The sequence below is a fragment of the Vitis vinifera genome, chromosome 10 (assembly GCF_030704535.1).
Source record: "Vitis vinifera cultivar Pinot Noir 40024 chromosome 10, ASM3070453v1".
Classification (NCBI taxonomy): domain Eukaryota; kingdom Viridiplantae; phylum Streptophyta; class Magnoliopsida; order Vitales; family Vitaceae; genus Vitis; species Vitis vinifera.
This window is the reverse complement of record NC_081814.1, coordinates 3,293,912-3,321,417: the sequence shown is the minus strand read 5'-3', so window position 1 is coordinate 3,321,417 and position 27,506 is coordinate 3,293,912. Positions and strand designations below refer to the sequence as shown.

At 32.8% G+C, this 27,506-nt stretch overlaps 1 protein-coding gene and 1 pseudogene across 11 annotated transcripts; both read right to left on the bottom strand.

Annotated features, from left to right (window-relative positions):
* Positions 1–851: 851 nt before the first annotated feature.
* On the bottom strand, positions 852–8,226 carry LOC109122154 (cysteine-rich receptor-like protein kinase 10; annotated as a pseudogene).
* A 6,781-nt stretch (positions 8,227–15,007) lies between these two features.
* Positions 15,008–27,442, bottom strand: LOC104878403 (histone-lysine N-methyltransferase ATXR7). 11 transcript variants are annotated; one of them, XM_059740328.1, is made up of 20 exons: positions 27,161–27,318; positions 26,016–26,250; positions 25,302–25,881; positions 25,044–25,160; positions 24,042–24,362; positions 23,589–23,942; positions 23,191–23,505; positions 22,511–23,011; positions 21,928–22,366; positions 21,671–21,832; positions 21,118–21,545; positions 20,912–21,034; positions 20,645–20,725; positions 20,458–20,511; positions 20,226–20,377; positions 19,147–19,191; positions 19,000–19,057; positions 17,756–17,834; positions 15,923–16,058; positions 15,008–15,247 (listed from the first exon to the last, which is right to left on the bottom strand). In XM_059740328.1, exons 1-16 carry the CDS (start codon positions 27,180–27,182, stop codon positions 19,170–19,172), a joined length of 3,906 nt encoding a protein of 1,301 aa, XP_059596311.1. In that variant the 5' UTR covers positions 27,183–27,318; the 3' UTR covers positions 15,008–15,247; positions 15,923–16,058; positions 17,756–17,834; positions 19,000–19,057; positions 19,147–19,169. The 11 variants fall into 11 exon arrangements, with proteins under 11 accessions (XP_059596311.1, XP_059596314.1, XP_059596318.1 ...); XM_059740331.1 differs by lacking the exons at positions 17,756–17,834; positions 27,161–27,318 and adding an exon at positions 27,346–27,442 and having other exon boundaries at positions 26,016–26,263; XM_059740335.1 differs by lacking the exons at positions 17,756–17,834; positions 27,161–27,318 and adding an exon at positions 27,346–27,442 and having other exon boundaries at positions 26,022–26,263.
* Positions 27,443–27,506: the final 64 nt, after the last annotated feature.

The window sequence follows — 27,506 nt, the reverse complement described above, 5'->3', positions numbered from 1 at the left end:
TCACTTTTGACTCTAATTTGATTTGATTTGATGTGATCTGATTTTTATTTTCCAAGACTTAATTTTATTGTTTCACTTATACAACTTAATTAAGACATGTTAATAGGCCACGGGTATGATGTGTGGTTTCATCATTTGTCAAACTTAAATTTGTTAAGTTTAAGAGTTAAAGTATTGAAGTGTCAAATTTGATTATCATTTTAATAATGATTTGAGCCAATCAAATTTTTAATGTCTAGGAAAAGTTATTCTGAAAATTTTATATTTCTTTGGCTTGAATGGCTAAAAAAATTGATGACTGAAAAAAAAATTATGATATTTAGTTTGTTAAAAATAAAATTATTTTTAAAGAAAAAATTGTACTTTAACCACCAACATCATTTTAGTTCAAGCTCATCTTGTCAATCTCTTGTTATTTTGTAATTGTTTATACAATGGAAATCATATGTTGGATTATGACAAGAATTCAAACATCAATATTAAAAAATATGTTTGTGATTAACATATAGAAATGAATTCAAATAAAATATTCATATTGAGAATGTGGATTAACGTTGTCATTTGGATGTCTAGATTTTAAGTGAATTCAAATTATTGGAGACAAATTCATGGTACCAAAGTTTACGAATATTAAATGTTATAGAAAAAAATGGACTATCAATAAATATTAAATTTGGATATACAAAATGATTGAAATATTCTTATCCTTTCACCTAAAGAAAGTTTCCAAATTGGTTGAAAGAAAAAAAAAAAAAAAAAGTGAATGATCAATGAAAGAAATTCCAAAACTTTGAGATAGTTTAATGACATTTTTAAAGGGAAGGAAGAATAAATTGATGAAGATAGAGCTGTTAAAATCTAAGTGATAATGTTTTTTAGTGTAAACGTACAACATTTCAGACATTGATATCCATGTTTGACTTTAAATCTCAACATAATCTACATTTGCAAAACACTAACAAGGGTAGAGTTCGGTAATTGATACATCATCTATGGATTTATGCCCTGATATGTTGTCAGTAGACTCAGTAACCACCAAATTAGGTTCTAGCAGGAAGGGTATCTCTTACTCCATGCTACTATGCATAAAAGATGGAGGTCTTGAAGGCACTGGGAGAGTGAGAGAGTTACTACTAAGCATGAGAACAACGGAAGCCATGGTTGGTCTCTTAGCAACATTTTCTTGAACACATAGCAAACCAATATGGACACATCTCATAGTTTCACTTATTGAACCACACCTCAATATAGGATCTATCAAATTTGATATTGTCCCTTCCCTCCAACTTTTTCATGCCTGCAAGAATTTAACAATGTGTACATACATGTCAAAGACAAGGTTTAACTTTTTCAATTTTGTGGCCTTTACTATCTCATTTACTATACAAAGAATGATTTAGCAATAGATATTCATACTTACATAGTTTAGAAGATCTTCCACATTGTCTCCGTCGTGGAAACAATTGTTCCTTTGACCACTCATAATTTCTAGAATCAATACTCCAAAACTATATATATCTGATTTAACTGAGAAGTTTCCATGCATTGCATACTCTGGAGCCATATACCCACTGCATGTTATCATTATTTATATCAATTTCATTTCCTATAGTATTAATATATTAAAATAATATAAAGGATATGTTGAAACTTTTGTTAGGACTTTTGGATAACACATTTTAAAAATAAAATGCATATAGTTATAATTATTAGCTCAAGTAAGATTTCCAAACTTACTAGGTCTCCCCAATTCTACTTGTCTTGCCTTGAGTTTGATCTGTTGAAAACAATCTTGCCATGCCAAAATCTGAAATTTTAGGATTCATCTTTGCATCCAATAAAATATTACTGGCTTTGAGATCACAATGAATAATCCGGATCCTAGATTCTTCATGAAGGTAAAGAAGTCCTCAAGCAATGCCTTCTATGATTTCATAACGTTTTTTCCAATTCAATTGTGAACGTCGAACCAAATCTACATATTCATAAGTATAAGTTATTGGGATGAATTATAAAAATGTAAGTCTAGATTACTTGTAACAATTGTAGGATTATGTTTTTCTATTTGAAATCACATGCATATGGACATCTGAGGAGACTACTAAGATTAAAGATGTGTTCCTTGAGTTACAAAATCTTGGAAGGATGTTTTTTCTAAACATGCATCTCAAATGAAATTATTAGAACCAATGTTGAGGTAGAAGTGAAATCATACCAAATATAAAGTGATCAAGGCTTCCATTAGGTAGAAACTCATATATGAGAAGTCTTTCCATTCCTTCAAAGCAGAAGCCTAAAAGTCTAACCGAATTTCTATGATGAAGCTTTGCTACTAATAGGATCTCATTTTTAAATTCTAGTTCTCCTTGTCCAGAATCTCTAGACAACCTCTTCACAGCTATATCTTGTCCATTGGGAAGCATACCCTAAAAACACATCACATAAGTTATGTAATAGTTTAGATCACCTCCAAACAAATTCCAAAGTTCAAACTAAGATTGTTTTTCTTTTTCATATATATGGTTTTTTTTACCTTGTAAACAATGCCAAATCCACCTTGTCCTAGCTTGTTAGCATCGGAAAAGTTCTCTGTTGCAACTCTAATAGAGTTAAGGTTGAATTCCAAAGACTCTACACTAACAATTCCATCTGCACCTTCACAAAGCAAGTTGACAAATGCATGGAACAAATTAGCTGCATGCTTATATAGAAGCAACACATTCAAGGGGCTTTAATATAAAATATTGCATTGAATAGCTAAAATTTATTTAATGTCTAGTCATTAAATTGCACGCTCAGTAACTCCAAAAGCTTAGTAACAATGGTTGAACCAATACTAAGAATGATAGCCCATTGAGCTTAGTCATTAATTTTTATTTTTTTATTTTTTGTTTATTCTACTTTTACTGATATGATTTCATGGAAATAAAAATGGAGTGCAACTTTTTGAATGACAAGTAATGATATATCACAACTTACTTTCAACATTATCCCTCCCCTTTTGCATTCTTAAAAAGGTGCAGATGCAGATGCAAATGATAAGGATTATTGAAATAATTGGTGAGATAACAATGACGATGACATGAGTTCTCCTCATATTACTTTTTCCTGCAAAACAAAAGATATACTCTTATTATTAAGTTGTGTGACCCTTCAACTTCAAATTTTTTTACGAGTTAACAACATTAAAGTTTGTATCAAAAAAAGTTACATTGAAGTTTGTATCAAAAAATGTTTTAGTTTAAAACATATTTTGTCTCCAAATTCAGTCAACTCTATTAGTGTATTTTATTTGATTAAAAATTTTGTTCTACTTCTTACTAATTAGATGTGACTTACCTCATTGGGTTTTATCTATTTTAGGAGGCTTCAGATTTCATATTTGAATTTGAGTTGATTCAAGCCATCAAATTCGAGGTACATTTAAGGCTGATAAAGATTTTGGAATGCTAATTACATGAAGAAAAAAAATGCTAAAAAAGTATTTTAAAAGTTTGGAAAGCATGCAAAATGGAAGAGGAATGGTGTTAGCTTTTGATTTAATTTGCTTTGTTGTGTGTGTACTGAATTTACTCATGAAATCTTATTTTTCTCCTTTTAATCTCTAATTAAACTATAGTTTTAGAATTAGTGAAGTCCAATGTTCACTTCCTAAGCCAAAAAAATATTTTAAAAGAAACAAACACCAATAGTACAATTTTCAAGGATTGAATGTTATAATCTTAAGAATTTGAGTTCAATTAATGGAAAATATGAGGTCATGATGTTGTTAAATGAATATAAATTTAAAATCAAACACTATTGAGAAGATAGAGATGTGATTTGTGTTACAATTCAAATGAATTAATTGTAACAAATACAGAGATTTAATGATACATAAAAATGTCCAAAAAGAATCATATCAAGGTTCAAATCAACACTTAGAAAAGATAATTAATGCTAACCAAATCTTACTTGCACTAAAAAAAATTAGATTATCTTCAAAGATTAAGCCCTAGATCATCTCTAATTAGGTCTTAGACCATATATAATTGATCTAAAACAATTCACGCATCCTTGAATTCTATAAGTCATTCAAGCATCAAGTATGTCATAAATAAGAGCTCTTTGAATGAGAATAAGAAATCATGAATCTATAGTAGGATGTGAGTTTAGCTTCAAAATAATGCATCCTTGTGTCAATCCTTGCCTATGACAATCCTCTTCCAAATGTAAGAAGTTTCAGCAACTAACCATGGTGAAGAATGGTTTCTTCATCATGTTTGATAGCTAAGACAATAAGACAAAATAAGAGAAAAATGGAGAGATATGAGGTAAAATTTTCAAATTCAAATTCTAGATCTTAGATTCTAGTTATAAATAGTTCCTAACTAACAACTAACCTATTTATAGTGTTTTACATGCCAAGTGACCCAATAATATAATGCTTCACATAATCCAAAAAATAAATAAAATTATATAGAATCCCCAAAACACAATAGTAGTAAAATAGTAAAAAACTCAAGACAAGTCTTAGATCAAAATTTTAACATTAAGACTAAGCAAAATTGATATCAGCTAATACAACATCTATATAGCATATAACCCTCATGTATAGAAACACAAATCAGTACATAGCCACAGTATTGATTTGACTTAATGTCGATATCCTGATCTGATGTTGAAATGAACTTTCTACAAAACTTCGATACTTTAAGACTTTTTGGTGCCTCAATTCCATATCAATTTCTATTTTGATACTTATTTGCTTTATCAAAGTAAGCAAGGTCCACAACCAGTACATATTGGAACTTTTCAATACCATAAGAGTGTATTGAATTGAAACCGATATTACCTGCTCTTATTGAATCACTACCTTGATATTACAATATGTCAAATTTAGTATAGAAATGTTTTTGGTATTTTGATACCTACTATGAAATGCCCTTCTTTTTATCTCTTGATCTTTAACTTGCTCCTTGCTTTCCTTATTCTCTTGAATCATTTTCAAGATTTTCTTCCCCCATTTTTGCATCAAATCTTATAGATTTTGACAATTATTTCCCAAAAGGGCACTAGCTCAACTATAGGCTTAAGTTAACTAATTTGTATGCTTTTCCTCTACAATTTTAACTAAGGAAATGTCATGATTTGCATATAAATCAAGTGTGACCATTCAAATGGTCATATAAGCATTCAAAACAGTCCTTCATGTTTTTGGTTTTCTAACTTCATTTTTTAAGTAAAGAGTTCATGTTTTGGAATATCTCAAAAAATACAAACTCGCCATAATTAATTCCTATGGTTTTTCAATTATGAATAGCCATGTTATATTGAAAATTGGGAGACTTTGAAAAACCCTAAGTAGGAAATAAAAGGGAAAAAATGTACCTAAAAGAGCAATTTTCATCTACCAAGTTTGAACCTCCATCTCTCAAATCTTTCAAGATCTATCTTAAAAGTATATTTGACTACAACAAAGGTCAGAGATCTCATCTCAAAAATGCAATAAAGGTTTTGAGGTATCCATTGAGAAGCATAGGGCTTGTTTCATTAGGCACATGGAAAAGGAGTGTGAGTGTTAATAATATGACCCCAGGGAGTAGGTGCATTTAGTCACATAAAACTGCGTACTTAGTGGATTGTTTAGCAGCCAAGAAACCACCCATAGTTTTTTACACCTAGAGATTACTAGGTGATTTTTTTCATGTCATATCCTATGTTCATTCATGCTACCAGTTTTATTTATTGATGCATGGGATTGATATACTTTCACTAAAGAATTAATCAAAATGGACAAATTAAAAGTTGGTAATAAATAATTTAATTTAGGATTAATTTAGAGACTACTTGTTTACCCTTTTTAGGTAGTCTCATATATTAAGACAACATAAAAAAAAAAAAAAATCAAGTGGTATTAGAGTAGGTTGATCTTCTAAAATCATATTTTTATAATTCATGTTTACTTGATCAATGGAGCCACAAATAGTGGAAACCTCAATCAATCGTTCTCCATTCTTTGATAGGAATAATTACCCCCATTGGAAGGTTTGGATGGAATTTTTTCTTTAAATTCAGAGTGAAAGAGTTTGGAATATAGTAGAATATAGGTGGTCACCCCTGATCTTAGTTGACAAGATTAGTAGTCCAACTGATGAATTAAATCCCAAGAGTGGAATAAATTGGTCAATGAAGGGAGTGAGATGAATGTCAAAGCCTTTTACTATATTTTTAATGGGGTTAATTAATCCTAATAAATTTCCCAAGATTGCCAAATGTAAATACACTAAAGAGGCTTCGAACATCCTTGTAGTAACACATGAGGGTATCTCACTATAAAGTTATTAAAATTGTAAATGTTAACTTTAAAGTTTGAAAGCATAAAGATGAAATATGGTGAGGCTTTCTCTAAGTTATACTAAACTCGATATATTCTTAGTTGTTGTTTCAATCAAAGAGAAAGAATGCCTAAATCTAAAGTGATAAATATAAATAAATATATATATATATATATATATATATATATATATATTGAGATTTCTCCTTGAGAGATTTAGATATAAAGTGATTAGGAAACTAAAAAAGGTGGACAAGTTGAGAGTTGATAAACTTATAGGTTCACTTTTGACCTATGAAATGACTCTACCATCCCTAAGAGAGCAAAAAGGATAGCACTAAAGGATTCCTTTAAAAGAAATTTTGAGTTTGAAGATGAGAGTGAGTCACCTTTTACTCAATCTAAAATTTCTTCTTTTGCCAAAAAAAAAATTCAAAATTTTTAAAAAAATGTACAAGGAGGTAAAAACAAAAAATGACTCAAAGAAAGGGAATAAATCTTTATTCAAGAAAAATATAGAGAAACGTCCATCGATATCATCTCAATTTGTGTTTTTCAACTGTAGAGGGAAAGGGCACTCCACTTTGGATTGCTTTACACCGAAAAAGAATAATAATTCCATGGGCTCAAATAAAAATGAAGGTGATAATAACCTTATTGCTTTCATTACCTCATTACCCCAATTCCCTAAAATTGAACCAAAAAATCTAGTTGAATCTAGTGGTTATCAAGAGAAAAGGGAATTTGAAAAACATATAATGCTTTGTACCAGGAAAGCAATGAGATAAAATGTGAGAATGTAAAAAATAAAGAAAATCTAAAAATAAAAAAATAAAAATAAAAAAGATTTCTCATATTGAAAGCCTAAAGTCTAAGAATAGTGATTTAAATATTGAAAAAAAAAATTATTCTTAAAAAAAATGGCATGGATGATAGGTTTAAGGAACTTATGATTGAAAAAAAAATTAATTGAAAACATTAAGTTTTATAAATCTGAACGCCATGATGTGACGGTTAAAAATGATTTTCTTACTTTGGAGCTAAATCACATTAAAAAAACTTAGGAAGTTAAAATGAAATCTTTCACCCTAGTTCTAAGATTTTGAGTGAAGGAATGAAAAATGGAAAGCCCCATAGAGGTAAAAGAGGCTTGGTCTACTTAAGTATGTTTGAAACTCCCACGAGTGGAAAGACTATTTTTGTAAGATGTAAGGAAGGTTCCTCTTCCAGAAATCTACCTCTGTACATGTCCTCAAAAGCAAAAGTTGCAATAAATCTGGACATGCGGTTCCACTATGTGTTATGGCAGGCTCTTCTAAAAATTTCAATCTCATGTAAATTGGCTAGTTAATGAATTAAATTCCCTTTGGAGTCAGATCTTGAATGTCAAAAATGGTAGAAAATCTCACTCTAGGCCTAAGAAACATCTATCTCTCACTACCCTAAAACTAGGTAAATTTGGGTTAAGAACGAAGGCCTAATTGCACTTCAAGGTAGAAGCTTAGTGAGTTCCAAGTTTTCTTCTTTAAAAGAAAGAGATCAAAGAGATGCATTATAAACCTTGAGCGTCAATTCCGTTTTTACACATAATTATGTACCAAATTATTTATTTTTGGGTGGCCCCATCTTTCAGTAGTACTCCAAAGCACCTTGATGATTTTCAATTCATATCATGGCTACCTGTTTTTCACATGAGCATGCATTCTCCTAGAAGAAGAGGATATGCCACATTACTGTAGGATTTTCCAGTGCATCGTGCCATTTTCAATATAAATGCGGTGCCACATGCAAAGTTTAAAAGCAGTCATGGAGGTTGAGGTGCATACCGTTGCCAGTTGTGCCATTGGATGGTGCAGGAGAAGGAAAATCAGCTGTTAGAGATGGAGATGGAGATGGAGATGGTGATGATGATGATGGTGGTGGTGGTGCATCAAGCAGACTCTGACAGAAAGGGTATAACGCATACCTTATGTTACAGCTAGGCCCCACGATATCTGCTCGTCCACCTTTCCCTGTAAGATTATTGGTTTGAATGAGTCCAATATACTCATCCAAACAATCTTTGCATTGAATCTCTTGTGAGTCAGGAGTACACTGGACAAGCACGTATAAGACACGACCCTGAAGCGTTGCTTCTCCCGTTGCATACTTTCGCAGAGGACCGCCTGATGCAGCTTGATTTCTTAGGTCACGTAACAATTTTTGCAGCACGGGAATGGCCTCAGTCACATTTGGGAAATTTCCAGGGGTCGTCCCAACAAAACGTGGAGAAATTTCCCCAGTGCCAAATATGGAGCGGTCAGAGTAACGGAACATACAAGTTTGGTAATATATAATGGCTTCCTTGTAGTTGGGACATAGCCGTCGGAGGTCATGGCTTGAGTTATTAATACAATCACGACATGTATCGGGCGTGAGATCGGCTCTACAGAGTGCAATTGCGTTCACTTGGCCAGCAGAGGAATTGTAGAACCCGTAGTCAGCAGTGGTGTTAGAGGAGAAGGAGAGGAGGCTTTCGAGGTTAGCCTGGTAGGTACTGCTGTTGGTGTAGTTACCTCTCTCTGACGCAGAATTGGCCTAGGAATGTTTGCTCCTGACCAAAAAGTTGCATGAGAAGGGATGAAGTGAATAAAGCCATTGCCATTGTTTCACGCCGCCCTATTCTCTGTGCAATTGCAGAGAATTTTAGATAGACTTATACCTTCCTTATGAAGAAGAAGGAAATGGAGGTCAATAATAATAATAATAATAATAATTATTATTATTATTATTGTTATTATTTAAACTTTTTAACATTTTTTAACATGGGATATGTATTCGATATATTATTGTTTTTATTTAATTATCATTTGATGCAATTATTATTATTAAAAATATATAAATAATATTTATATTAATATGTATATGTATTATTATTCGGGAGAATTATCTTTTGGGGTTAGATGGGACTCCAAATTAACAAAAGGTCCATGTAACTCTTCAAATTGAGTTGAAGGATATGAAATAGTAACGGACAAATATATCATTTAAGAACACATATAAAATATTTTATAAAATTAAGTTAAATAATTTTTTTTCAATAATTTTTTTTTCAAAAATACTAAATTAAATAAAAGTAGTTTTCAAAAATATTAAATTAAATAAATTTTTTTTCAAAAATATTAAATTAAATTTTTTTTCAAAAATATTAAATTAAATTTTTTTTCAAAAATATTAAATTAATTTTTTTAAAAAATATTAAATAAAATAAATTTATTTTTTAAAAATATTAAATTAAATAAAATTATTTTAAAAAATATTAAATTAAATAAAAGTATTTTTCAAAAATATTAATTTTTTTCTCAAAATCAACAAAGGGCATTTTTAGAAATACTGAAGGATGATATCCTTCAACTCAATTTTCATACTTTCATTAGATCTTGGGCTCAATTTGAAAAGTTACATGGACCTTTTGTTAATTTGGAGATCCATCTACCCCAAAACATAATTCTCCCTTATTCTTATTACTATTAGTAAAATATTATCAATAATTGTAGTAATATTACCATCTTTAAACCATCATCATTATTTTTGTTACTTATTATTACTAAGTTTTATTATTATTATAAATAATACAAACAATATTATATTAGTATTTTAATATTCACATTATAAATAATAATAATAAAGAAAAAAAAAAGATTTAAAAAATCAAAAAAAAAAAAAGTAATTTTGACTTTTTTTTAATCAAATAATGAGATATCCTTACCAATAATATAAAAGTATAAGTCATGGGTTATGGGATTGAATTATATTTTTTATCCAAATTACAACCCTGTCATTACTAGAACAATTTTTCCCTAACCCTACGCGTTGACCAACAGGTGAGATATTTAGAAAAAAAAAGAAAAGAATCATTCAAATCATAATCTTTTAAGACTACATGTGACATCATGATCAAACATCTCGCTCCATTCAATGAAAATGGTGCTTCTTAGTTTTGACTTAAGTATTTTAATGATAAAATATAAAATGAAATATTTATATAAAATTTTAAAAAAAATTAAGAATATATGTATTATATGGAAGTGTTGAAAGGAGGCTGTTAAGAATGAAGGTCAATTATCCAAAAAGTAAGTCATTAAAATTTAGCAGTAATTTTTTAGTATGCATGTGGCATAGTGCAAGTGCAGCGTTGACTTTGATTCACAGCCCTTATTCAATGGGGCGGCTAACTTCAACCCGCGAAAGAGGTTTCTTTCTTTTCAATTTATAATAAAACTATCTTATATTTCTTTCTTTGAATGAAGAATTTTTCACATTAATTTTTTAATTTTACAATAATATTTTGCCAATCTTCTGATCAAGAGTGGTAATTCGTATCGTGTCAATATGTCATATTCATATCATGTCAAAACCTACACAATTTACTAAATATGTCAACTCAAACATGACACAAATAGTAATTGGATTAAAAACTTAAACTCAAATACTACTTAATTATTAAATAAGTAACATATTTGAAACTCATTTAACCCATTTAATAATTAAGTATTCTTTTTTAATGATCAAGTTTAATTAAGTTTTATATATTAATGTATCATGACTCTATTAACCTATTTATTCAAAAAATAAATTTAAAATAAGTTAATTATAAGTTAAATAATTTAAAATTATAATAAAATAATCAATATGATTATTAAATGGATCAATTATACCATAAGATAAAAGTTATTTACAAATATAAAAAAAAATAAGAGTAAATGAACTTATAAGTGATTTACAAACCCATAAGATGACTCTATCATCCCTAAGGTCTAAAGAGATGGTCTCCTAAAGGACTTCTCAAAAGAAAAGAATAAGTGTGATGATGAGCGTGAACTAATTATCACTAAATCAAAATTTTCAATGTTTGCTAAAAAGATATAACTTTTATAAAAATGAAAAAAAAAAAATACAAATTCAAAATAAGAGTAGAAAAATAAAATAAAAAACTTCCTTTAAGAAATCCATATAAAAAAAGGGTTGAATGTTTTAAATATGGTGAAAAAAGGCACATTGTTATAGATTACCCTATTACTAAAAGAATCAAAAAGTAATGCAAGTAACATGAAGTGATTTTGAGTCCAAGGGTTAAATTGTTTTTAATTCTTTTATTAATGGAATCAAAAATTGATTAAGGGAAAAACCTAAGTTTTAATGTGGTTAAAATCTATTTAAAGGTTTTTCAAAGGTTGAGGAGCTATTAGCCAAGGTTTCCCAACCTTAATATGATTTTTCAAAACCACCAAATCCTTGTTTCAACTGATCTAATTTAAGCCTCAACAGGTTGAGATTAAACTCCAACTGGTCAAACAACCAATTGAGTTGATTGGGCAACAATAACCCAATAGGTAGTAGCCGATCAAAACCAATTGGTTGATCAATCAAACCCAAACTATGTCTAAATGCTAGCTTAGGTTTTTAACTCCTATTTAAAGACTTCAAACTTCTTGTATTGAAGGAGGGAGAGTTTAAAATCATTCTTGAATATTATTTGAGCATTGAGAAAACATTTTTAAAGTTCACTTGCTTTCAAACTTGCTTTTCATCTTAATAGACCCTTCAACCCTAGTTTCATTATATTAAATTGTAAACTAAAAGTTTCATTCTTATCAAAACTTTTCTTATATACCTTGTAAGGTCAACTCAAGTGTAAGGTATCACTCAAAGGGAAAATATAAGTATGATGTATCACTTAAGATTTATTAAGTGTGAGACATCACTTAAAGGAATTCAAGAGTAAAACATCTCTTAAAAAAAAATTGTAAATATCTATTGAAGCAGGTTAATCTAAGTGTAAAGTTTGAAAACTTAATTTGAAAGTTTTGGCATAGTGAAACCTCAATCTTGGGATTAAAGTTGGAGGAGAATGGATGTGAGTTAGATCAAATAATTATAAATCTTGAGGAGAGTAGATGAAATCTAACACTCCCTATGGGGCCAAAGATTGTTTTTTTATCACTTCTAATATGACTAAGATTTTAGATGCATACACCTTAAAGCTTAAATGAATATCAAATCATCCAACAATCAATGCTTTCATCTTCTCAATATGTGACGAGGAAGGCCAATATAATATTTTAATTTATGTAAATGGTCTAAATTCTCTACAATGAAGCATGATTAGTAAGATAAATTTATACAAAACTTTTAAAATTTTATCCTATAATAAAAAGAAAAATAAATTATATTTATATCTTTTGGCATTTTAGTAATTAGTATAGTCAAATTTTTTATATTATGTTTATAATATAAAAGTTTAAATAAAATAAAGGAAAACTTTAATAAAAGTTTGAAGATTCAAACTCAAAATCTTTTTCATATTTAAAACCGCAATCCCTAATCTTATTACATCAAAATATTTAAATCAACTAGAGGAAAGCTTTAATAAAAGTTTGAAGATTCAAATCAACTAAAACGAACTAGTGTTATTAAGGCCTAACTAGGATAGCTTCTTACTTTTGGCTAGTTAGAAGTTGAAACTAAAACCAAATCACAATTTTTAAAAGATAATTTTGGTATTTTAAAAGTATCACTAAATATATAAAAAAACATTTTGCATAAGCCAAAATAAGGCTCCTAGAATAATTAATGTTTTCTTTCCTTTGATATTAAGTTATTTTTTAAGTAATTAACTGTTTGAACAAAATTGATCAAACAAGTACAAAAGCTTTGTCATTAAGCTTTAAAAAAGCTTATTGAAAATCAGTCCAACCTAATACAACCACATTCTCATGAAAAAAGTGAAAAGAGCAAGATGGGCGATGAATGTATTTAACATCCTCCCAATCGGCCATAATGAAATTCGATCATGGCCCTTACACTAGAATGTGTAAGAAAAGTTACTTGGCGTTAACCAAAAATTACTATTATTAAGTTTCTATTAAGTTCTAATCTACTAACAACTCTTGATGGCCTTAAATGAATTGAGCCGTCCAAGCCCTCTAGGTATCATGTACAGTTCACAGCAGTTCCGATTATCTAGTATCAAGGTATGTCTCTGATTATACCAATCTACTCCACTAGATACAACTAGCAACATAATATACCGATCTACCGGATTCGAACCGGCAACAAAGGATAAAGCATTTTCAGAACCCTTTACTCTTCCATTTGAGTTAAGATCGGTTTAATGATGAGTTTGAGTAAATTTGTTGACACGCCATATTGCCTTCGCTATCAAGCTTCTATCTTCTGGTATATCATTGACTAGAGCAAAGAAAGAATTTCTTTGAGAATGCTATTTATATTTTTCTTATTGTATATTTTTTCTAAATGCCAATTAAATGACTTTTGTAGTGAACCACCAAGCATACATGCCACCCAGAAATGCATAGGCATATATCAAAGTCAGTGGTCCACTGGTGTGTTTTACCAGATAGCAACTCAGGCTTTCAGGCTTTCAGGCTTTAAATATGACCTGTTTTTCTTGTTTGGTTTATTACTATTTTTCAGTAATGTTATCGTGTGGCCGGATGATATTTTCTATAATATGATGCCAATGCCGTTCTCTCTCCTTACAACAACAATGATGCTTCACTTTTAGTCTTCTCTTTGTCCGCCTCCACTGCGATCATTCTATTATTAACTCTTCTTCAACCCAACCGGACAACATTCCACCCTTATTTGAAATTGATTATTGACTTTGATTTTAATCAATTATATTAACTTTTGTTTCGGGTGGGGAAGCTTATAGAGTACAGATGAATTTGGGTGCTGAGAAAATGACAAAAGAGAGGGTAACAAAATACATACCAAGAAGACAAACATAGACATAGACTGCCTCCAGCAATATGGACAATTACTCCTGCAACCAAAAGAAACCGAACAAAAAAAGGAAGAAAAAAGGAGAATGGTTAAAATTAGAGAATTTGGAAGTTGGAAGACAAAAACAACACGATAAAACTACCCCAGTAAGCTACCGGGGACTACCCAACAACATCCCCAATTAGCAGGTAGGCGTGGTTAACTATTATGCAAATCAACTAATAGAAAGTGCACTAGATTGGTTCTCGATCAAATCTTTCTTGCCCGGTCTCTGAGATTAAAAGTAAAAAAAAGACCCTTTTTTTTCATTCCAAGCCCACCCAAATGAATTCTTTTCTGGAAAACACATGATCAATATCTCTTCCTTCTATTGCTGTCACATGCTTTTTCTTCGACAATTATCTCCATTGACTTATAAACTGTACAAAGATTCCCCTCATTCATCACTTGAAATTCCTAACCACTCAGTCTATCCACTAATGAAAAAGTAGCTCCATTTGAAAGGAATATGAGCTTTCTATTACCGTTCTTTTAAAAAAAATAAAACTCAATGACGTTTTTTAGATTCAAACCTGAGAAATGTGCATTGCTGAGCTAGACTTAACAGCCCGTAATTTGTATCTACATTTCTGGAATTCAACATACTTGAATGGTCAGAGGTCATGGGTAGGTAAAGATCCATGGGCCTAAAACTCAAGTCTCCCAAAGTTGTAACAGAAACAAGATATGGAGAAATCAAATAAATCAATTGGTTGGCAGCTTCCCAAGTCATTTCTGTTACAAGTATTAGTTTTTGGATGGCAGGAAAATATTTAAAACAAACAGCTAAAAGACATTTCAGGGTGCTGATAGGGATTAAAAGTCTTCACAATTGGAAATAAGAATTTACAAACACTAGTCCCATGCAATGTAAAATAGTTAATTTGTATATATAGAATAAATGAAATATGGCATATCCATACAAAAAATTTGATATTCCAATAAGGTCATGTAAGGAACTAAAACAATAAACCGATTTACTGTTTCTAAGAGGAGAAACTCATCTGCAACTGTGAGATATCTACAAGAATGCACAAGTCAGTATTTTATCATCCGACAGGTACGCAAAAATCTCTAATCGGAAACATCACCAAATTTCATAACCTGAAACACCATAAAGAATGCATCAACACCCACCACTTAAGCATGATCCTTTATTTAAAAACAGCTGAGGCATCTAACCACAAAGCTTAGAATCCATGTTATATCCCATTTAGTAATATCCCTATTTCAATTTCCGGGTTGCTTTTTTCTTAGAAAACAAAATTGATGTAAAATTCTGAGAAACAACATACTGCTTGCTGATCCAGATCTATGGAGATTTCATCTTTCAAAAAACTTTAGGAGCATAGGGATGTAGTTGAATAATTAATTCTACTTCCAGAGGCAATGGCTTCCACTAAGACAATTTGTTAAGTATCACAGCTAACGCCACAACCAAGCATATAAGTATAGGCAGAAATTCCATTTTGGAAGTTGACATTCCAGTTGAACTGTGAACCACAGTTTTCTGCAGGACAGCCCAGGTGAGAATCACTATTGAAGGGTGTCACTATCGCTGCAAGTTTGTTGTATGACCTATACATCACTTGCAGGCCAACAACACTCACAATTTTTATTTTTATTTTTTTGGTGTTATAAATCCTCATCTTTTATAACTATGCATCCTCAATGTTTAAATTATACCTAAATGTACAAATTAGCATAAAATTGATGATAATAATATTTAAATTTAGACGGTTTGATGCCAGACACATACAAATGATGTATAAACCCTACCAAATAACAACTCTGCTGCAACTCTTCCATCTCGTGATGTAACAACAGTCACAACAGCCAAGAAAACCAAGCAGCTGCAGAGGCAATTGAGGGGCATTCTAAAACTTAATTTCCCAGCTCCTCCAAGTGTATCAAACTATAAAGAAACAAGATTGCATTAGTATTAGACCCATTTACATAAACTTTTGAATGGAAAAGCTGAACAGAGAATTTCTAACATCAAAGTCGCCACCATAAAATAGTTTTCTTTTTTTTGCTTTGGTTAAGACTGCTTTGATTTAGTACTGGAAAAAGATGGAAGATTTCTGGTGGAGGAAGAAAAGAATTCACCCAGTTCACTCCATAAGATGCAGATGACTTCAAACATTATTTTACATAAACAAGAACCTATTGCAGTTAAAAGACACTGCACCATATGTTAAAAGAAAAAGAAATGCAATAGTAAATATGGATGTCCTTGAAACTATGTATAAATGATGCATTCAATTATTCTTTTTTTTCCATAAATGATATGAATCACTGATAAAAAATTATGCATACTTTATCAGAAAATTTAATCCATTCATTCCAACACCTAGCACATTCCACTACCAATGTAACCCATTCAGTTATTAAAACAATTTTACTGTGTTCTATAAATCAGTTTTCTCATAGTAACATTGCATAAAATCATAAATGTAGGCTTTTGGATCAAAAAAATTGTACAACCTATGGTAAAGTAACCTTGTAGATCTCACATATTTTACTTTGGGGCCCTGAGGGGAAGACCAAATGCCAGTTTCAGGGTTTACGATTCTTATAAACCTCCATATTACACAGAAGTATGTCCCAGGGACAGATCGCGCACAATCCTATATTCTAAACCTAGTCTGATTATTTCAAAAAGAAAATAGCGCCCTGGTTTGAGAAATTAGCTCTCCCCTTTTTCTTTCTCCCGTGTGAGGGAGCACTCAGCCTGGCAACCATGCAAATTTCAACTTACTGCCACTAAGCCATGCAAGTTCATTACCTTCACATGCAATACGATTGTATCAGTTGCAATCCATAGTACCAATACAACAAGCAAAGAATAGCTCATATTCATATGAAATAAGACTGTATTAGTAGATGATTCAAACTGACAAATCTCAGAATCCAAATGATCAAATATTATGATTGGGAAGATAATAAGCTTCACCCATTTGTTTCCAGCAACTGGTCCTGCTTAGAATTGTTAAACTAGCAATTGACCTAAAAGCTTAATGTTCAGTTAACAATTTGACTAAAAGCTTAAATTGTTAGATAGTCCACCAACAATTTATACCTAACTTATTTGGACTTTAGCCCCAACAACCAGCCTCATGTCAGACTTCTTTAGGCCTGCGTGTGAGTTCAATAAATCAGAGGAAACAAACAAGCAATGATACCCTCATGGTAGCTTTCTTTGAGCTTGGAAGTGGAATCAATAAATTAGGGGTTTGAACTCCTGACCACCTATAAAATGGATTTCACACCTTGTTAAATTTTAGAGTCATTGCTAGTTTAACAAGAATTTTTCTAACATTTAGCTCAAGGAAAAGCATAAGGAATCCACACCCGACATTTGATGAATTCCTACCCCGACATTTGATGAATTCCTACCCCCACTTTTACATGTCAACTTGTCAAATGTGACATTCTTCTATCAATTCATTTACAACAGAAAGCATTGTAGTCCCAAAACCATGATGCAGCTCAAGATAAGCAAAGGAATATTATGCTAGATTCATATTTCCACTCCTTGTAGGGTAACACTTGAAGCAAATATTTATTTGTTATGATTAATGTTACCAAGTGCTTTGACAAGGAAATTACCTGGCTGCTAAATCAGCAGCAGGCTTGGATGGCAAGTCCAACCCTCAAAATAATGGTAGAAAGGCAGTTGATCATAGTTCTGAAAAGACATACAATGTACTCTTCTCTCAAATCATCTTACAGTATTTTCCATTTTTCATAAAGTTTGATATAACTAATACCAAAATCATAAGATCAAATTAATTATGGAATATTTATCAAGTACTAGAACCTATGGCCTAAGCATTTTAGTCATGAAATAATTATGTTGCTTGTGATAATCAAATAATGAGGCAGTGAATCATATTCCCACTTCTTGTATGATTGCTTAGAATTCAAGAAAATATTTATTAGGCAGCACTGATGTTACCATAGTGGTGTTGCTGCAGAGCACATTGACAAGAAAGAAAATTTCTTTGCTGCATAAATTAACAGTTAATTGGATGGTAGCTCCAGCCCAAAAAATAATGAAGCTAGCAGCTACATAAATTAACAGCAGGTCAGATCTAGGGCGCTGCAGATACGCAGCACACATAAGAGAAATACCAGCAAATCTAGATGTGGGATCAAGAAGCACAAATGACAATGCTAGTTCAACAGCAGTTAAGATAACTAAGGGCCCGTTTCATAGTGATTCTAGGAAATGTTTCTAACCTTTCTAACACTTGAAAATTTGTATTCAAGTGTTAAAAAGAGTAGAAACGTTTCCTAGAATCACTGCCAAACATACTGTAAATATTTCAGGTTCAAGGCCGATTTCAATGATAGAAGCAACACATCAAAAGGCCAATAATAAGCGACTTAACAGGATAGATGTGTCACATGAATAGGTCAATAACAAGTGCTTGAGAAATACCTAGTCCTTAATGCAATTTTTTGAAAGATGAGACTATTAGAACTTTTAGCTCTGGGGCATGATATAGAAACAACAAAAAAAAGGTAATAATATGAAGAGTAATAATTAACAAAGTCTCTCTCTGCTTGTGTCATTAAATGCTATAAACTATAAAGACCATAAAATTTTATCAATGAAATTTTTAATAGGAAGCCAAATTGACATCAGTCAAACCACAATAATGTTAGCATCTCAAAAGCCGAAAAAAATGAAACAAACCAAACCAATTGAAGTTCTCTCTCAACAATCAAACATTTGACACTAACATTATGATGATAGATCCTACCGATCATTGAAATCACATTAACACACAGAAAACATAGCTGAGCTTAAGAAAAACGATAAATAAAACTAAAAAGTAATGGCATACCTATGACATCAATTACAGTCAACCCTACAACATGAGAAGCAGAACTTCAGAGAATGGCCTGCAAAAACATTTCATGACAAATAAGAGAAAATAAAATTGAACACTAAACAAATTTCACCTAAAGAAACAAATATGTTCAGAACATACCACGAGAGCCAACTCGACAATTTCTAATTCAATGATCCACGGCACCTGAATGAAACGATTGAGTGATTAAACAATAACAAATAAATAGAAATGTCATTACTAATGCTCAGTTTGCACATTAGTAAGAGCCAGAAATTCATTCACCAGTCAGAAGAAAGGAAAAAATCAATTTAAAACAAGACATACAATTTCTACTATCACAGAGCATCTCATTGTGAGTGGAATTCAAACTTAAAACTGATACAACCAAATTTATAGAACAGCAAAGGCAATGATTAGAAAATAGGTACGACTGTCATTCAACCTAGAGAAAAAACAGCTTAGTGATATATTACTAACCCCAGTCAAGACGATGAAATTATGAGCCATTTGTAGCATAAGTCTTAGAAAATAAGAGAAGGCATATTTTTTTGTGAGTGGAAATATGAGCCCTCAAGCTAAGATTGCATGCAAATCTAAATATTAAATCACCAAAAAGAAAGAACTAGGCAAATAAACACAGGAAAAAAAATACAAAGCCATAATGTGAAATAAATTAATAGTTCTAAAATAATCAACTTTTTATAGGAAGGCAGAATAACTATGAACAGGAGAAAATAACAGAAATGTCTATATATTGTATTTGTAGACATTTCTGTTTTTCCTATTTTGTTTATACACAACAGAAATGTCTATTAATAAAATAGGGAAAAGTGTTTTTTGGTGCACACATTTCAAAAAATAAGGAAAAAAAGGAACCCTGAGATGTAAAATCCAAACCTAGGTACATTCAACTCAAAATAATTAGGATGTTGTGCCCTTTTCAATCAAAGGTGGAACCAAGGTACTACCTTTTAGTCATATAAGTACTACCATTGACTTGAATGGATACTAATTTTGATTTGTGAGTGCAGAAAATTTTAATTATTTCACAAGGGTTCCTCTTTTTTATATTTTTTTGAAAGTATGCACCAAAACACACTTTTCCCAATTAAATAATCTTCAAGCAATTAGGCTGTGATCTCCTTATAAATGTCACACTTTGAAATAAGTTTAAAGATAGTTGGGCGGGTAAAGGTAAAGTTACATTTCATCTTTACCTCTTAGAACCGCAATTGCACGGAATCTTTTTCTCCTCCAAAGGAAATTTGTAGTTGTAAGTAATCTCTTCACCAGCAGTTATTTGTCGTTTAGCATAAATGAAAATTTTTTTTTCACCCTCAACGCTAATAACCTTTGTGTAGCAGTTAGGCTGCAAGAAAATTATCGTTAAGAAGGACAATATTTAACTATAGATTTTATTTCATCCAAAAAGTTACTGTAAGAAACAACCTCACAGGAATGGTTAATAAATCTAGCAATTCCACCACGCTTTGTAGCATCAACCTACATATCAGGGACCAATATTATCAGACATTAAGGAAGGCAGGAGCACTTAACCAATAGTACTAGAAACAGTAAGGAAAGCTTAAAACAAAAAGATAAGATTCCCTCTTTGCATCAATGTTGCTTTACTTACAACGTAACCATCATCAAGTCTAAAAAGATAACTGCTTCCAATTCCCATCTTCTCATAAAGACGTTCACGTATATCTGATATCTGTGAATTCAGAAAGCACACCAGTGTACATAAATAACCAGTGAAATTAAGACGTTCTGGCACAAAATGTTTATTAAAAGCATGCGTATAATGGAATCGAACTGAGAGCAAAAGATGAATTAGTTGCATTAAGCTGTATAACTAACATAATAAACCCAGCAACAGAAAAGATTAAGACAAACTTACCCGAGGGCGTATCAGTTCTCCTACATATTCAATGACAAAGTCCTCAGCCTCAATAGGTTCTAGAGCCACAAGACCCCAATCATGTATCTTACTTCGTTGAAAACGTAGACGCTTTTTCCTCGCCTGAAAAAACAAATAAAAAAAATATTATAATGATCAGATGCAATATCAGACACATCCCAAAACAAACTTCAGGCTTCAATCACCTTCAACTGAGTAGCTTTCAAAAGGTCAGCACCCTCTGCCGCAGCAAGAAGATTGCGCATCTTAACCCTGTTGGTTCTTGCAGAAAGACCTTTAACATTTGACAATTGGGATGAAACAACCTCAGATCGAAAATACTGATCACAGGCAAACTGAGCTTTGTGAATTCCCCTAACACGAGCTCTTTCAGTGGGACTGGCATTCAGTGACCAATTTCGCCAGTCCCATCCATTGATAGAAGATCGAGCACATCCCACAGATCTGAGGCAGGGATTTAATGTTTTGAATTTAGAGAACTTGTTCTTGTGTACTGCAACCTGTCTACCCGTATCTTGCTTGGCAGCACCATTTGCTGGTTTCAATACCTTGGCAGAACGTGATGATGGGACATCCTTTAAATCCTTCCTTTTCTTCTTTGAAACCTTAGTTGCTATAGGCATCAACAGGACAATCCATAAAAGGAAGAAACATCAAATAACTATTGTAAGAGTAAAAATAACAGGAAGAAAAAAAAAAGTAAAATGATCCAGAGAGGGGTAAAACCAAGACACCTACATTTTGTCTTTTTGGAGCAATCACCAGCAAGTTCTTTAAGATTTCCAACATCATGACCATTACCATTACTATTAACAACTTTATCAACGAAATCACAATCCTCTGCAAAAGGTGAGGCTTCCTCTCTACCACATGCTCGATCATCTTCTATGACCTCACCATCTGGAGGAAATAGTTAACAGTTAGTAACTTACTATTATTGAGATAAGCAATACTCATCTAGAATATAAACTACTAAATCAGGGCAAGTGACATACTTCGAACCACATGAGCACACTTTGTTGACCTTCGATTGGGTTTAATCCTGACAGATGAGGAATCACCAGGCAAAGTACTTTGAACAATGGCTTGCAATGAATTATCTTCTGCGTGGCATGTATTTAGCCCAATCTTTCTACGTTTCAAGATTCCCATTTCAACTTCTGTTATCTCAGACACATCTCCAGGAACATCCTGTTTCCTTGACTTCTCCATCAGTTGATCCTGTGATCCAGAGTCCACAGAAGCTGCAGCGTGAGACAAAGATCCTATCTTCTTGCGAACCAACTTTTTCTTCCGGTAGTATGTGTATTTGCCAATCACCAGAGATAATTCTGGAGAGCCCAAACTGTGACGATCCTTTGTTCTTTCCCTACGTTGGTCAGATGCAGCAGAACTGTCACAAGGTTTTTCTTTATTTGAATTAGAGACTCCTTCCTGAAATAAAGGCATAAGCATCAAGCACAATTCTAAAGTACAGAACCTTCAAGACATAACTATGCCTACAGAATTAACGTTAGATATTATAGGAAAACTTCAATAATTTAGGAGAAACAAGCATTAGGAACAAAGATTCAGTACCTCACAGCCAGTAGAATCACATCGTTGCTTGGAAGTCCACCATGATGCAAAGAACTGATCAAGAGTGCCTTCAACCAACAAGTCTTTCCACTCTTGAAGTACATCCTCATGCAGCCTCTGTCGGCACAAGGCCAATGCTACATATTGTCCAATGATAGGAGTACACTCATCTGAACTTGATGGTCGGAATCTACAAATTTGAGATGGAACAAAGGTTCTAGAATTGTACTCAAATCCGGGAGGTGGTGGCTCATCTATGTCTTGGTCATCAACCACATCATCTGTTGTGCATAGTTTATTAAGTTTGGACATAAAATGTTCAGACACGGATACAGAAGCATTATTAGGCAGATGAAAATCTGTCGGTGACTGTTGTGGAGTGCAAGAATCAACAGATAAAATCATCTCTGCAACATTTGATTCGATCCTTAAACCGGAAACCATGTCAGAAGAAGCATCTTCATTAGCATGGGGACATTGGATAGAAAAATCCGAAGTACCCTGCAACAAGAAGTACGATACCCCATATGATGAAGTTGACCATAAACAGAAAATATCAGTAATAACCCTGATATCCAATAAGGACTGTAATGAACTGCATGCTCAGAGCTTGTCTGACTTCATGAAAAAAAAAATAGGCTTCAAGTGGTAAAAATTAAACAGTGGAATTCAATAATTACCTCTTTCAATTTTTTATCTTTAAAAGAATCAATTAGATTCATTACTTCCTCCTCTATGAAAGCTTCAACACACTCCACCAACATCATCTTTGCAGACAACTGGAGTTCATTTTGTACAGTTTCTACTATACATTGCATGTCATCATAAGGTTGACCATTGTCAGATGGTCTCTTCGCTTTAAAAGGGATTCCTTCCACAGTAGAAGAAGACAAACCAACAGATGATTGGATATGGATATCTTGGTCCGTCATCACCAGTCCAAATCCAGGAGGGCAGTCTACCTCACAAACAGAATATTCGTGCTCTTCTTGCAACTGTAAACCAATTGAAACATCATCCAGGCACAATCTTAAAACAAGAACAAACACAACTCAATGCAGCAACACTGACAACTTACAGGTTCATCAATTAGCTTTTCACTCTTCTCAACATTATCCCTAAACAGCATGGCCTGTTCAACAGCAGGATGCATGATCCTAGGATGACCAGACCAACGCTTCCTCTTTCTCCAGGTAGAGCAATATTCTGCAACAGGAGCATAAAAGACGGCATTCCACATGACTTGCATGCAAGAATCAAAAATTGTTCTGCAAACAACCATACATGCGTGCTGAAAGTTTTCTATGCCTCCTACAGATTTGATTTTTGCTGAAGACTCTTTAGGAGTTTCATTTATAAGGCATGTCTGGTCAGAGAGTGCTGTTCCACCTCCAGGAGCAACAGAGTTCTTCCTACTGCCAATGATTTCAGACTGTTGAAGAGAAAGAGTGAGAGAGAGAAAGAGAGTTAAGTTAACATTCAATACAAACGTGACAGCATCAGTAATCCCTTTGGCATTTGAATACATTACCATTCTTCCATCAGAGCACATGTTGAAAGTCTGATTAGCAGTTTCTAGCTTACGCAGTCTCTGAGCTTTCTTTGAAGCAACAAACTCTGCGATTATGTTGCTGATTATCTCATCTAGCAAAGCTCTGCGAGAAGCTTTAATTATTCCAGAATGAAGTTGGGAAGAAACTTCTTCTGCAATTTCAGACATCAAGTTTAGAGAAGAACCAGTCTCATTGTTTTCGCCATCAGATAAGGGGTTAGTTTCAGATCTATCAGTTCGCCATGTATTTAGCATAGATAGCAAAGTGAAAGGACCGCACTTATTTTCGGCATGGTATATCTGCACAAGAAATAATCACATAGAAAAAGTAAGAGGCTACATAACAAGCACAGACATGCACCAGTTCACTAAAGGATAAATCAAATAGAGAAAGGTGCTCCTTAAACATGCATTAATAAGTAAGATATTTTTCAAATGAGAGACCATATTAAACAAGTAAAATCACAATGAAAATCCTTCACTGCCCTCATATATTACTAGGGAAGCAGAAAAGGGTAGAGGAGGAGGGGGTGCCCAAAATAGCTACATTGAACCATAATATTGGAAGCCTCCAATTTCCATACAGATACAAGTAAAGACATAAAGCTCAATGCCTTCCTTTCCAAAACAATGGGACCCTCTTATTTCAACTCAAGATCTTGAACCTTGCATGGGCTCAAGGATATTTTGTCAGCATAGCCCAGGATACACCAAGCCTCAGAAGAAATTTATCAAAGGCCAGACTAAATGGCAATGCAATGCCTTTAAGTGTCCAATTTTTAAGAAATAATGCAATCATCATGTACAAGTCTTGAATGTGATCAAGGTGCTACAATGGAGCAATTCAAGCTTCAACTATTTATTCAATTAAGTAAACATGTACACACAGCATGCTGAAGAGGAAGGATTTTCATTTTTTAACTAGTGACATCCATATCCTCATAGTAAATTCTATCATAATATTAAAGTTCCATAGCTCACCATTGATGAATCGCTAAGATATCCATAATGATGCCAAGAATATAATTCTGCATAAGAATGTGGCCCATGTTTCCTTCCCTCACTATCCTCAAACAACCAACACGATGCTTCACCTGACTGGGATTTATACATTAAAAAAGAAAGAAAAACAAAACAAAAATTCAATAACCGCATAAATACTGAAAGATGCTTTTCATACAGTGAAGAGAAAAACTAGGTACTCCACTGAAAGAAGAAAACCAATGAAAGTTGCAATACCAGATGTGGATTTGAAGTACTGCAGTTTGCTGCTTCAGTGTTTGGCATTTGCCCGTCAAATCCATAAACACTGTGGCTGACACATGGCTGGGATGCTGACTGCAAATAACCCTTATCCAGAGCAGCAAACTCAACAGTGCCATCTTGTCTGTGTGCAGTCAAATTTGTAGGCCTTATTGTGGCTGAGATGCCAGCACTCAAATATGCAAAACCTGTGGTAACATGGTCCGGGAACTGCTTGAAGTATTTCAACGGTACAGGATTGATTAAATTCCCATTCACTACAGGATACACAGGAAGCTCATCAGGTAAAAAACCAGTAGATAAACCCTCGTATAACTGCTGCTGAATGTAAGGACCACACATTTGCCCTTGTTCATTGATGTACATCCATCCACCAACAAAAGGAGGAGGGGCATATCCAGAGCCACCCCTGTCCTGGTTCAAAGTCCCCCCAATATTACAAGATTGCAGAATATCATCAGTATTGCCATTAGACCGGCAGCTCATCTCCATTGCAGAATATGAACCAACTTGCTCATCAGAATTGCAACAAGATGAGGCCTGAACAATCTCTGAGCTAAAATGGCATCATCAAGAAATATCACAAAAATAAAAAAGACAAAAAAAATAATAAAGTTAGAAGATATTAGAACTGGTCATCTTAGAATAACACGAGAGGAATAGACTAATGACATCAGACAGATACAGTACCCATACAATGTACACTCTTGGGTGCTTGGCTGTGAAGGCAAGGCAACATCAAAATTGCCAATACATAAGTGTGACACTGAGTTGTCATGTACGGAATGCGATACTTTCAGTCTTTTTCTGGATAAAAAGAAAGAAGGGTCCTTTTCATGGAGATGGATTATCGAATCAAAGAAGTTAGTTTTTTCACAACAATGTGCTGATGAAACCATGACCTGAATGAGCTCCTCAGAAGCAACTGGATGAAAAATCTGCAAGTAAGAATTTAAGTTATGCACTCAACTCATCACAAAGAACCAAAGTGCGAGACACATTATTCTTTTCTTTTTTTTTTTGATAAATAAGCATAGATTGTATTAACAAGAGGCAAAAAAGCCAGAAAGCATACGAGACACATTATTCTTGAAAACCACTATTTATGGTGTTCATACATCAGGAGATGTGGTCATTTTATAAAATGACCTCAATGAAACCTGTCATCATCTTCCTTCCATCTAAAATGGGCTACGGAAAAATTTTATGGAAAACACATCCAAGGGAAGACTTTCCTGAAATTTTTACAATCCTTTAAGCTTCTGCCCGTGATTATCTAACAGTGGATCAAGGGGAAGAGTGATTCAATACCTCAAATTGAAAAACCCATTAATCCATTTTTCCCAATGAAATTTTGCCTAGAAATATAGTAAGAGCAATCAAACTGTGTCTGATTCGTGTCACAGTTATTACAATTGATAAATAACCAACAAAAACGACCAAAAGACAATAGAAAGATGTTATGATGTGATATTCGCTCATGAGGCCAACCTTTCATCGATTAACAAGAATCGAGGGTGAAGGAAAGCAGCCAAATAGATTTAATTAACCTCACATTCTGCTCTGATGCCTACAACTAAATATTCAGATGCCTACACCAATTGACGAAGCCTAGAATCAATGCAGAAAAAGGAATCGCTACCTTCAGAAATCAAGTAAAAACCCCGTAGAACAAAGCAAATAATAACCTAAAAAACAATTTACAACCAAAATCCACCAATTTCAGAATTAAGTAAAAAACAAAACACTCCAAATCAAATTTAGAACAAACACCCAAAAAAAGCCCCTGCTAGAAATATTGACAGGAATAAAAAGAAATTTCATAATATTCTTACGTTTTCCCGGGACTAGATACATGATCAAAGATGTCTGATCGTCATATAATACGGGGAAAACCCCCAAAATAAAAGTCAATAATAGAGACAACGGAACCCTAGATCTAAATTTAATCAAACAAAACCAGACAAAATAAATGGAAAAAAAACCCCGGTGAAAGGACATTGGGAGATTCGGAGACTACCTCACCGGAGAGATTGGGAAGATTAGGGATATTTCCTAGGACCAAAAAAAGATCTGAAGACTCATTCGAGGGTTACGTTCATATGCTTTTCCCTGCTTTTGGGGCCTTTATATATGAGAGTAAGCGCGAAGAGACGACGTAGAACTGTACATTCGGTCGTG